The sequence below is a fragment of the Fringilla coelebs genome, assembly GCF_963513975.1.
Source record: "Fringilla coelebs genome assembly, chromosome: 7".
Lineage (NCBI taxonomy): Eukaryota > Metazoa > Chordata > Aves > Passeriformes > Fringillidae > Fringilla > Fringilla coelebs.
Window position 1 is genome coordinate 11,323,029 of NC_140035.1, and position 13,461 is coordinate 11,336,489.

Consider the following 13,461-nt stretch of genomic DNA (forward strand, 5'->3'; position numbering starts at 1 on the left):
ACAGACATTTGCTACTGTTACAAAACTCTTAAATGGTAAATTACAGGATGAAATTTGGAGTCTGATCCTCACTTCTTCAGGTCTTGAAGTATAATTTCAAATGTGGAAAAAGACCTTTTCTTGTCTAATATGGTATTACTTCTCACTGGCATTTGGATGTAATCTGTAATAAACATTCAGTTGCATCACCATAAACTTTTGGCAAGCTCTTACTAAGGGTCACCTCAGTGTAACAAAAGCAACAATCATTTCAGTCCTTTAGAGAGGATGGAGAGTCCTTATTAGCTACTATTTCACTGCTTTATTTCTTTGCCTCACCACCTCACTGGCATGACTGCTTTAGGTAGAAAATTGAATTCTTAACCATAAAAACAGAATCTGATGCATGAAAATGATAAACATTTGCTTTATTAAATTACTTTTATACTTCTACAAAGAAATTTTCTGATTTCCGTTACAGAATTAAATGAAAGAAATTCATTGCTGTCTCTGCAGTTACCTAAATTTAGATACAAAAAGGTTGTAAAAAGACTGCCCTATTCAAGTTACATAAAACAGGCAGAGAACAGACAAGTTCCCTTAGGAATCTTGAGGCTCAGAAATATATAAAGTCCCATTATATAATGAAATTAAGAATTCAGCAATGTGTTGTACAATTGTAAACTGTAACTGCACTAGTGGACCACATTATTCAGCAGTTTCCTTAAAGGTATGAACTGTGAACTGAACAAAAAGTGTAGCTGACACAGCAGACCTCATTTAATTGTTCTCCCTTTCTCCCCCTCCAAGTCAAAGTTGTGAGATCAGCATTTAAATGATAGGAAGGAAACTTGCCTCCATAAATATCAGAAATTTCTCCATTCCATAGCTATTTATATAAAGTAACTAGCTGTTACAAATCAGTTTCAAGTAAAACAGGTGGCTGAGGCAAAAAATAATCAAAATCAGATCATACACAATTTTACTGTAAATACAGTAATTTGAAAGATAAACACATAACCATAGCACTGACAGGATATCAATGCTGCTGTATTATAGACATGATGTGTCAGTAGAAAATTAGGATGTCTATTATCAAAATTGAGGACATTCATTCCAGTCTCTGGTAATCTAATCTTAGTGCAAAACAGATGCTAAGACTTATTTAGCAAAAAAGGTGATGCATTTAAGGCCAAAAAGTTGTTCAGTCATCACTATCGCTTCCAGATTCACTCAGCTGCAAGTCATTTCCTAGAAGAAAAAGAGTCAACATATTAGTCATTTTCAAGGAAATCATTTTCTTTTTTCACTATACTCCCTTTCCCAATTAAGGCTTACAAAAGCTAATAGCAAACAGGTAAGAGGGGGCTGGACCAGATGATCTTTCAAGTCTCCTTTAACCCAAACTATTTTATGATAAAAGAATAAGTAGGTGTAGAACCAAACTCACAGCGACAGAACCTTAGAGAGATCCCTTTTCTACAATTTTAAAATCTTGGCAAGGAAGCCATTAGCATATTTGCACAAGGGCATTTATTTAACATCACCAGATCACAAAAGACAACACCTAGCTATATCTGCCACCCCCATTTTCATGCTTCACAAGTGGAAAAACTGCTGGTGAATGCAGTTTTATGAAAAACAAGTTGTTGGGTTTTTTTGGAAACACATCTGAATGCTACTCAGCTGTGCTTGAAAACAAAGTGGTGTCTCAATCAAGAAGAGCAGCTCTTTGACATACCACTTAAAGATGTATCAGTGACCTACTATTTCAAACTGGTTTTGGAACAAGTGAGCAAACAAAACATCAAAAGAAATTTTACAAAGCACTTTAATTTGGTGGCTCTCTCTATATATTTGAAAATGAGGAAGTAAAAAGGCTACACTGTGCTTGCTGTGGATGTCCATAAACTCAGGGGGTGTGAGAAGACAATCTCTGAGGATGACAGATATCTAACAAAAAATACAGCAGCATGCTCTACACAATCTAAATCATATCTAGCAACTTCCCACACGTTTTTAGGAGTCTGTTCCAACTGGTATGCTTTTACCCACACCTCCCTTGCCAAACAACCATTACAAAATGAAAAAAAAATCATCTCAGGCTGTGCAGAAATGGCCTGAAAACAAAAGAAAAATCACTGAAACTGAGAAAACTGAGCCAACACACTATTCTCACATGAAAACCCCACAAGACTCAGATTGGATCTTTTACTGTCAGGCATATAATTTCTGCCTGAACACTGGAGTCTTTAACATGGCTGCATTTAGCCTTCCTTTGTTTTCCACTGTGTCACCAATAAAGCTTGGAAAGTGGTACATGCTTCTCTGCAACAACAAAACCACTTTATATAAACAAAGAATAATGAAGATGGTTGTTTCCAAAAATCTTTAAAGTATTACAGTAGGCAATTTTTTTTCTTTCCAATCCTCTATATAAAGAAAAAAATGACGGCCATATTATTTTAGGATAACTTTTAAAAGCACTTTAGAAAAAACAAAATCAAGTTATTAGTCAATAATTATTCAGAACAATATAATACCCTAAAAGATCTTTCAAGACAGAGACTGGTATTGGTAAATTTAACTCATGTATTTATCACTCAAAGGAGAATTGCAGTGAATTCTTAGAAATCCCAGCTCTGTTATGCACTAGCTACTTTATGGGAGGACAGGGAGTGTGAACAAGAAGATAACCTTCCAAATGGTGTTTCTTCAGCCTTCAAAAGTTATTTCAACACAGTTAATAGAAATTACACAAACCCTGTAACACCAGCCAAAAATACCAATGCTTGTGAAAACCAGCAGATGGGAAAAGCAAGAACTCCAAGTTCCAGAGTCAGAATTAATATGTTAGGATTTACTTCAGGCTAAGCTTTCTGCCTCATTTTTGCAATCCTATCTCAAAAAAACACCTTCAGAGAGAGGGCAAAATAGCACAATCTAGAGCTGGTGGCTTTCAGATGGATTTGGTACCAAGACAGAAAGCTTATTTAATGAGGACCCTAAAGAAACATCTAGACTATTGTACTTATGAGGCAGCAACGAAGCGAGGGAAAACTGCTGAATTGTTTTCATGGTTACAGCTGCTTATTAGCAATATTAATTGGGGAAATAGATTGCACTGTAAATTACATTTCCTATATTTTTAATCCAGTGAGTGTAATATATTCAACTGAATTCTTGCTAGTCATAGGGGACAGGGAAACTCATAGGAGTGATCACTGTCTCAGAAATCTTAGTGGTCACACCAAAACCAAACTAATACAAGGGAAAATTATTGTCAAAGTAAACCAGCTATGTTTGTACCAAGAATCAAAAGAAGCGAAGTGGTGCTGAATACTAAGTACCTAACACAAGGCCACAGAACAGGCAATCTATGCTGGGTTTTCTTTGGAAAGCTACTTTGTTTAACATAACCCTTGTTTAAACAAAAAGTAGACATAAAGCAACATATGATCAAATACTCATGAAGAACAGATTCATTAGTGTCACCATTTACAGACTTTGTTATAAGGCAAGTTGTGAGCCTATATAATCAGCTTTTCAAGGTAGAAAGGGCAAGAAGCAGTATTTTGGGAGTGAGGGGCAGTCTTGAGCCCCAGATTTCTGCAGAGGTAGATATGTATCTGTATTTAGTTGCCATGCTCTAGACACCACCTCCTCCCTTTTCCAAGTTCTACAAAATCTCAGCTGTATAATTTCTACATGCAAGATAAAACTCTAAGCTTCCCCCAAACTTCTCCCTGCACAAAAAAAGTCAAAGAAAAACTTCACTAATTACCTGGTATGGCCATGATTCTACAGAGGTGCACAAAACTAGTCACAGACATAAGCACACACCTCAAAGCAAGATTAGACAAGCAAGCAGCTTGTGCTGACATTTGTTGATTCAGTATTTTATTTTTGCAAAACCTTATTTGAGATGGAAGAAATGACTGTACAAAATCTGACTGAGAACTCTTGCCATTCAAAGTAGAACAATGTGCTATCCATTTAGTTTCTCCAGGTTTCACTCTCCTGCCAAATTCCCTCAGCAACAGAGCTAGAGAAGAGCAATTCTGGAAGTAGCTGGTTTGATCTTTAACTAGTGGAGGTGTCTTGTAAATGTTAACTGCACTGGAAGTTGGGGATGGAATTGTTTTAAGCAGTAATATATCTGTAATCATAATAGAAGTAAATGGCAATAATCTCAAGACCTGGGCAAGCTCAGAGGCCTGAGGTTCTACCTGTCAACATGGTTCTGAAGCAACATCAAGCCACCAACTTCCCCTGAAACACTCATGATGTTGTCATGGTTTAAGCAGCATTTTCTCCCTATGCTGAAACTGGTGGACTTGGCCACCTGTATTTGTATTTCTCACTGGAAGCTTTTCCACCTGAGATTCTGTCACTGGGGATAAAGCTTAATCAAATTTTCGTAACAGTTTTAAAGAGTGGAGAATGGGAAATTGCATTTGTCAGTAAGGGTTGAAATAAGAGGCACTCTAGTGTTAGACAAATTGTAAACATGAAGACGTTCTCTGCAGTGACAGTAAAATGAAAGCAGCATTTAGTTCTCTGCACACAAAGTCACAGGACTTTTCACTCCGATCTTATCTGTTCATGCAGTACATAATTAAATATCAATGCAGGTTATTTGAGTATTTAAATACTAGCTAAAAAAAAGAGAAAAAAGAAAAAGAACTATCATTCATGTTATTCACTAAGAGCTGAAATAAAAATAGATCTGCCAGAGCCTAAAATTTCAGTATAATAAGTTTACATATAAATGATGAACCATAACAATCTTGGGCTGCAAACCAGGGTTGATGGAAATCTCTTCAAACCAAGATCTGGCAGCTAAGCAGCTAACTAAAAATGTAATCATTCTGGAAGAGTTATCATAGCTGAATACTCACTTCTATGTCTGAGTATTCCTGTTATTTAGGCAGTGAACCTAAGTTTCTCTACCTAATGGAATTTTATTTTTCATGAGAGAATTTTCCAATTTTTTTTTTTTAAATACATTAAGCATGCAATTACAGGCTGTGCAGCAACCGCTATTCAACATCACAGCTACTCTTCAAAATACATTTTAGTTGCCTGAATGTGTGGAATAAGATAATATCACCTGAAAGCAAATCACCACCTTCCTCATATGCAAAGGACAGTTTTGCCATGTTGGCCAGTGGATCCCTGCCATGAATAATTGTAACTGACACAGCTAAGAATACACCATCTTTTCTGTAACTCAGAGTATTGCAGCCATAGTATCCTTCCCACAGTTCTATCCAAGAAATGATAAGCATATGTTTAGGGAGCGCCCTGTTATTCAAGTTCAAGTATTTTCAATAGAAAATTACCAATGTATAGAACTGGGAGGAAACCAGAACAGCTTAGGAAATATTTTCAACTGCTTCAGCTTTAATTTATTATCTCTGAGAACCACGAACCTTCTAGTCCAGTGTCTAATTCAGCCTGCTGCTGAACAATCAAACCCTAGCATCACTTCCCACAGTTTTAATTATAACAGAGACATACTTAAAAACAATATGGTTTCCTTTCAGAATCTTGATGTCTGGAATTGCGCACTAAGAAAAAAACAGCCTTTGTACTTACGTAGTGTATTCATCATATGACCACTGCTCTCTTGGGATCTGTTATGACTGGCATCTTTGTCAGGAACAGCCTGTTGTGGTATGGCAGACACAGTAGGCTGAGGCTGCAAATACGGCATCGACATCGGAAGAGAGGGCTTCATTTCCTCATCTTCAGAATCACTAGAACTATTTTCACTACTTGATGAAGAGGACGAAGAACTTTTAGAGTCAGATGAACTGTCAGAGCTGCTCAGCTGGTCCATGATACTGGCTTCTGCTTTTAGCTCTGCAAACAATAGGATTTGTTTCTCAGTTTACGTTCATCATAATTGAAATATAAGGAAGAGGGGAAAGATGGGAAAAAAAAAAAAATCAACAGATATCAGGCACACACAACAGCAATTTTAAAAAACCCCAGACCAAACCCACCAAAGATCTCCAGAACAAAGAAAAGGGCACAAGTGAGTATCTAGCCTGTCATGTGGTTTTCTATTCTCATAGCTTGAGCACTTTCTCCCTTTCAAGCCAAGTGTTAGAACAAGGGTGACTGTGAACACAAATGCTTAACCCCACATTGCATGGGGTAATGCATCCCACATAGCCTTTCATTTCTGCAACTAGCCGAAAATGTTCTGTGTTTTCCTTATCACCCCAAATATGGCTTTCACTGACTAAAAACTGCACTTACAATCCGCATATCAGTCACTGCAAGATGTCTGCAGCTGCACCCAAAATGCCTGCCAGCAATTCAGCAATCAATACATTTGTTTAGACCATGTGACATTTTGCTCAAAACCAAGCACGAAGAATATCCAAAAGAGCCACCCAAAGTTTATATTAGGGAGATTTCTCCAATCCTTGGTTCATTACAGATTTGGAGATGCAAATAATGCTGCACAGTATGCATTTCTGACATAAGTCCAACATACAGAGGAAGTTAATCTTTGCTGAAGGGTGCACATAATTGTGCAAAACACGAGTGCTGAGAGAAGTCTGAAACAGACCTCTGAATTTTGGTGGGTGGAAGACTTGAGGAGTTATACAGGGTGCAGAAGTTCATCACGATATAAGATTGTAACTACCTAGACATTTGTTAAGATGGTCTTACAAGATCTTAGAATACTTCAAGAACAGCTTTGATATCGCAGACACAATAAAGCAAGTCAGAGAGTAGCTCATCTCTCTTCAAATTTACCCAATACAGAACAGGTTGAAGGTGAAAGTCACCAAGATGCAAGACAGTGCAAAGCTTAAGAGAAGAAGAGAGGAGGAATAAAAAGATTAATCTTCAACACAAACTTCCATGAAACAGACTCTAAGTTATCAAAGGCCAGTCTAAAGGAAAGGCCATCTTTATCAAAGGCCTGTCTAAAAGAAAATGGTGTTCAGGAAAAATGGCACCTAAGAGTGCAGTTATGGCTGCAGGAACAAATTAACCCAATGCTAGGAAAGAAAAGAAAGAAAATGCAAGACTGAACTACTCAAACATAAGGAAAAAAAGAAGGGGAGCAGAAAGAAAATAAAAATAGGAAGTATATAAGCATCCTTCTTTTACTAAGGACATGTATAAGAGAACATGATCCTCCACACATCTGGAGCTGTAGGACACCTAACTGAAAGACACCACTACAGTCCTAAGCATTCAAATCCACTACCTCCTAAGCAATGCCTAATACAAGAAAAATTTTAAGTGAATGGCCAATACCAAAAGCTAAGAAATAAGATCTCCACCTTGAATTTTTATGTAATTTAATCTGACAGATTTTAAGTGAAGTAATTTTAACCAGTGAAGGAACAGCAGTACATATACTAGAGAATAATGGCAGAATGAGCTGCCTCTCCACCCCAGAAAACAAAGTTAGTAACAAGTTTCAGGTTGTGTACTTAAGCAGGAATAGTCAGTTACACAACCATGGGATGAAGCATGATTAAGCAGGCAATACTTCTGAAGAGTCTGAGAGTTACAGTGGATCCCTACACTGTTCTGCCACTCCATGCTCTGCGGAAATGACTTGATACTGTTTGGTCTTGTGATACTACAGACATGATACTATTTGTTCTTTGTGTATAAAGATGAATAGTGCCTGTAAGACAGCCTGCTTGCTCATGTCAGCGCTGCCAAAACTTCGGTAGATGTGTTTAGGGACTATACTTTAAGAAGTTTTTGGACTCATTGCAAGAAAGCTAAAGGAAATTGACAACAAATCAGGGATTTAGAAAGGAAACTTCTAAGGAAAGATTGAACCAACTGGTGTCATTTTGCATAAAGAATGGAAAAGACACAGCAGTTTGAGTCTGTGAAGGACTGCTAAAAAGCAGCACAGTGATCTGCTCTGTACTTGCATGATAAATATGAAAGTCGTAATAGGCTTGCTGTCAGACTATCTATACAGGAGAACCCAAACAGTAAGGAGAGCAAAGCCCTGGAATGGCTTGCCAGCAAGTACAAGGATCTGTCACTGGAAGGTTCTAAGAACAGGTTAAAAATTACATCAGAAATCTGACTTTAGGACAGAAAAATTGACTAGATGACTTGATAATATCTCTACCATCCTTTTAATTTTTTTAGCATTTTAAATAGTATTCAAAAGTGGACTGGCTCTACACAAGAGTTTGGTACATTGGCCGTCACTTTGGAGACTTTCAGTATTTGGTACCACCACTTCCCCCAAAAGAACAGACCACCTAGAAAAGGCATAATTTTGTTTCATGTGCTCATGTTTCCCTTCCTCTTTGGAACCTTAGATGAATTCTAGTACTTTTCTGCAATATAGATTGCTGGTCAGAGTTTAAAACCAAAATGGAAACAAAAACCATCTTCAAAATGATATATCAAAAAAAAAAATCTGTTTAAAGGAATTCAGAACAACTTAGGAAGCAGATGTCAGTTCCAGTCAATGAAACTGCCACCTGTCAGCATTTCTGTAGCAAGTAATTACCACCTGCCATCTTCCTTGTCCTCCCAAAGGAAATAAGGCCTCTTATTAAGTGAAATATGAGTGTCACACCAAACCAGAGTCTCTCAAGGAAACAGCACACAGCACTGCTCAAGGGTTGATTTATGCAAGTTTTTAGCTGTCTTTTTCATTGTAACATCTTCTTCCACAAGGCTTTATCTGGTGTATGTTGAGTTGTAAAGTACTGTAACATATTTGCTGAGTGCACAGAAAGTAAAAGAAGCAATGCCAAAATGGAAGTGACTTAGTTCCAGTATGGCAATACAACCAAGCATACACTTGATTAAAGTAGCAGTGGAAGACAGAGTCAAGGAGACAGCAGCAGGACCCTTGGCATTATTAAGCCTAATGGTTCAGCTGTTTTTCTACTGTACCAAGGTACAAATACTGGTTTTTTGCCCACTTGAGCCACAGTGGTCATTTCCATATCAGAGAGAAGTTGCTTACATAATCAGCTTCTAGTGTAAAGCTCAATTAACACGAAACAAAACAAAAACAACCTACACACGCAAAAACTTTTTAAAAACTAATTGCTTGTTAACAGCAAAATTTCTGAAACTTATGTGTCAGTGGAGCTTACCCCGTTCAATATCATCCATAGGAGAAGATGGAAACGTTTTTTCCTTTGATGGAGAGTTTTTAATGTTGTTTGGAACCTTTGTTGCATTTCGCATTTGCTGCTGTTGCTGCTCAATGCGAGACTGGACTTTACTACTTCCTTCAGCTCTGTGTGTTAAAGGAAAAGATTTTTAATTACTAGAAGGCAAGAGGCAAGGAAAAAGGCAAGAACACAGGGAATATGGTACCATGCCTTCTTTTCATGCCTTTCTAAATAGCATCATTTGATACATAAGTTATACTGGTAAGTTATTATACTAATACACATAATATATTAATATTACACTATTAACATTGCATATGTGTTTAAAATGATTTTTTATACAGTGCTATTAACTTTATTTTGTTGATTTGTTTTTATACCTTGCTGCTCTGGATCACTAAATAATAATTCTGCTGGAAGTTACTTATACTGACTCAGCAGCAAAATAAAAATTAAAAAACTTGATATGAGAAAAACAAGCCATTACAATTACTGAGACCTGTCACAAAATTATTTTTTTTTTAGCCAAACAGATCTTTTTTCCCTCCCTCTAAACACATCAGAAAATAGTTACTATTTCTTTCAACAATATAACATGTTTTGGTTAACAAAAAAATACATTGCAATTTCTTCTGCAGTCATGACTCAAAAGATGTCAAGTCAGTTTGCTGAGAAAGCAGGGTTTTCACTCCTTTGAGCAAGGCCAGGTACTTTCTAAAATTATGTTTTCCTAAAAATAGTGATATGTAGTTATATATCTCAATTTAGACTCATTAACATTGATTTTCAAAATGAGTAAAGAACAGTTGTTTCTCCTGTAAATCACCCACCTGGTTTTTTTCACAGTGATGTTGCTACTAAGTTTCTCTAGGCGACATTCTCCAGTGTCATGGTTGATAATTAAGATACATTCTTTTAGGTAAGGCTTCTTTGAGCCCTTGAACACAGTCACTGGTGGAGTTGAGCCCTATTAAATCAGAAGTCCAGTAAGTGTTACTCCTGTTGTCATTTTTCTTAGAAACAGCAGTCCTTCAGTGGTGACAAGTTCACTACAAGTGATCATTTCTAGCCATTAAAAATTCAATTAATTAATTGAATTAATTCAAATTAGATTCACAGTAGCCATGTCCAAAAGCAGCTGGTGTTTGACTGGATTGGGGTTTTACTCAACTTAGTTTGAAACTGATTAAATGCTTATTTCCCAATATATCCTTATTTCTCTCTAGGACTCCTCTCACCAAAAGGGGTTTCAGTTCCCATATCAGCAGAGCAGTAAAGCATGGCAGGTAGTAAATTTTCCCTTTCCAGTCTTTCCTGCTTTAGAACTGCACTAGAGCAATAAATACCAAAGGGAAACTTGCACTGCCAACATACACATGAAGCTTTTCTGTGTACGCAACACTTCTGGGTCATCCTACAGCATATTTCCAGTGCAGCAAATACACTTAAAGTTACAGTGTAGCTGTTTAACCTTTGGGTCTTTTGTAATCTTACAGTCTTAGAGCAATTGTTTTTCTACTCTAAAAAATCACTCAGGCAGCTCTGAAACAGCACTAAAACTTTATACTCTTCCATAGTCAGGGTATATACTTAGGACAACAAAATAAATCATTCTTTTAAGCCCGCCACTCTTCAGCCACATAAACTCACCTCAATATTTGGCAGCGTTATTGTCACCTGTTCACCTTTGCCAACTTCAAGATCTCCTTCACAGGACATATCAATAGATGCAGGCTTAAAGTCATCTAAATATAAAAACAAACTAGATTATTTACAGGCTTTTCAGGAATGCTTTAAATGCAGGCACCACTTAATTGCCAGTGGAGGCTATTAAGTAAAAGCCTTTTTTGCTAGTGTATCATCTAGCATTCCCCTGAGCAGATCATTCTGTAAGTCAATAGAATTCAAAGTCAAGCTGCTTTTCTCAGGATCCATTATAAGTATTTAAATCTTTTGGTTAAAATTAGAAAAACACCTTTAGGTTTTAATGGCTAAGAAAGCCAAACAAGCTATGTTATATTTCAAAAAGTATATTCTCATGTAATTCTTTTCAGAAGAATCAGTAAATAATTCTTGAAAATGCTTATCCCAAACATGGGAGATGCAGAGAAGTGACTGAAAATGCAAAGAACAACATCAACCCTCAATATGCATTTCTCTTTCTGTTTCTAACTTTACTGTAACAAGCACGTCAGAACCTGACAAAAACTTGGTGTTTCAGTATAGTTATTTCTGTTGAAAGTGAAATTCCTTCCCAATTTAACATTGATTTACATTTTGGTTTTTTCAGCATCTAAAGGGCTTGTTAAAATAAGTTTTGAGCAAAAGAGGGTATCGATTTCTGGTCCTTTTGAAAACTCTGAGACATTGCAAACGAGCATATGTTCAGGCACCACCACGGCAGCTCTGGCACATACCATTACCTACAAAGTATTCTTTCCACCACAAATATATTGGGAAAGGTTACAGCCAAAACTCTGCCTGTGCCGATTTAGGGAGACAGGATAGCATCAAGAGGTTCTTCAAGGCCTGTGATAACCTCTGTGGGGTTGAGCCCGCGGCTCCAGGTACGGCAGGGCCAGTCTCGCACCCCGGGATGCCGGTGCCCTGCCTCGCACCGGGGAGGGGACAAGGCGCGGAGGGGACCCATGGGCCGGCACACGCTCCTCGCCTCGCTGCCTGCCGCCCCATCTCACACGCTGCTGGTCACTGACGGCGGCATTCCTGCAGCTGGGGAGCTTCCCAGTTCCCCAGCTCGGCCTGCAGCCCTGGGCCAGGCGGCGCAGACCACAGCTGGGAAGCACAGCTCCAGCCAGCACCAACCGGGCAGGAAAACCAGGCTGCAGGAGCTGGTGGGCAGGGCCGTGCGCGCAGGAGGAGGCTCGCAGCTCCGACACAGGTGACAACAACCCCTGCTAACCTTGTTTGGGCAAACTCCTAAATGTCGTCCTACAGGAATAAGCATACAACAGTTCCAAAGTTTCTCATTAAATCAGAGAATATTTGCTTTTATATATGGCCACTGGTTGTTAATAATTGAGAAAATGAAGATATCAATACTTCTGATGTTAACTTCTAACCAACAGCTGTTGTCCCTTTTACTCAAGTATTTTAAAAAGTCAGGTGTTGGAGGATATTTCTTCTGCATGTGCATTTGATAGAACTGATAAACGTGCCAGTTTCTATGTCTCATTTGTTGGAAAGGAAGAGAGATTTCAAAACAGATTTCAGAATAAATCATCACATTAGAAGAGTCAGCATGAAACTCTAAGGGTAGGAGGTACCAGACGGGGTTGTTAGTCCTTTTTAAAATTAGGGTAAATATCAAATTGCAGCATTTGTTTAAATCCATTTATAGCTTATTTCCCCCCTCTCCTCCATTTCTACAGCTGGAGTCAATATAAGTGCCATTCCCTTTGCTCACAGACAGCACATTACCCATCTTGCACACCGGACACTCTCCAGAGAACATACATTCTCTGAATCTTGGGGATATCATTCTATAAATAACCAGACAACAAAACCAGAAGCTGCAGCCCTAAATTACCAAGGACTATAATCCTGGGAGCATTTGTTTCCTAGCTACCCTCAGAATCTTTGAGCACACACCTCTCTAGATAGTAATTATGTACTCAGGGAGGGCGTACTGGCTCCGTGATTAACGCCGCCTGCCTTTAACCTTTGGTTGCTGAATTACACGGAACTTCTAAAAACTGAGCGCAAGCAAAGAAGACAGAGCCACAGGTTCAGCTTAGCTCGGTTTCCAGCAGAACCGCGGGGAGACACTATGGAAAAGGCATAAAAAGCGAAGTTAGTGCCCAGCGGATAGCGAGGGGCAGCTCTAGGATACGATGGCCGTACGTGCTCCCAGCACCGACTGAAACCTGCACCGCTCCCGAAATCCCGGACCAGCACTCCACGGCACTCAGGGCCCAGCTGCGCCCCAGAATCCCGGGACAGAGGCAGCCTACGAGAGTGGCCGCAGCCACCTCCCGCCCTACAGGGGACTGCGAGCACCGGGGGCCGCCGAACCCCTCCCCGACCCCCGCAGCCCCCGAGAGCTGCCCCAACCCCAGCACTCACAGCGGACGGTGTGGAAGGCGCAGCGCGGCTGCTTCTCGAAGCTCTCCCCCAGCTTCAGCACCCGCGCTTTGGGGTCGTAGAGCGACGGGACCGCTCCGTTCATCGCGGCAGCGCCTCACACCATGGCGGGCCCTGGGGCCGCCGCCGCCGCCCGCACCGAGCATCCCTCACGCCGCCCGGGCCGGCGGGACCCGCCCACGCGGGCTCCGATAGGCCGTGAGGGGCAGAACCCCGCCTCCCCCGAGTCGGATTGGTCAGC

The 13,461-nt window shown here is 39.5% G+C and overlaps 1 protein-coding gene across 1 annotated transcript; it reads right to left on the reverse strand.

The window, feature by feature from the left end:
- Window positions 1-422: 422 nt before the first annotated feature.
- Window positions 423-13,353, reverse strand: EAF2 (ELL associated factor 2). Its single transcript, XM_084209299.1, has 6 exons — window positions 13,203-13,353; window positions 10,770-10,864; window positions 9,950-10,086; window positions 9,099-9,244; window positions 5,581-5,847; window positions 423-1,230 (listed from the first exon to the last, which is right to left on the reverse strand). The coding sequence occupies exons 1-6, from the start codon at window positions 13,303-13,305 to the stop codon at window positions 1,184-1,186; spliced, it is 795 nt and encodes a 264-aa protein (XP_084065425.1). The 5' UTR covers window positions 13,306-13,353; the 3' UTR covers window positions 423-1,183.
- Window positions 13,354-13,461: the final 108 nt, after the last annotated feature.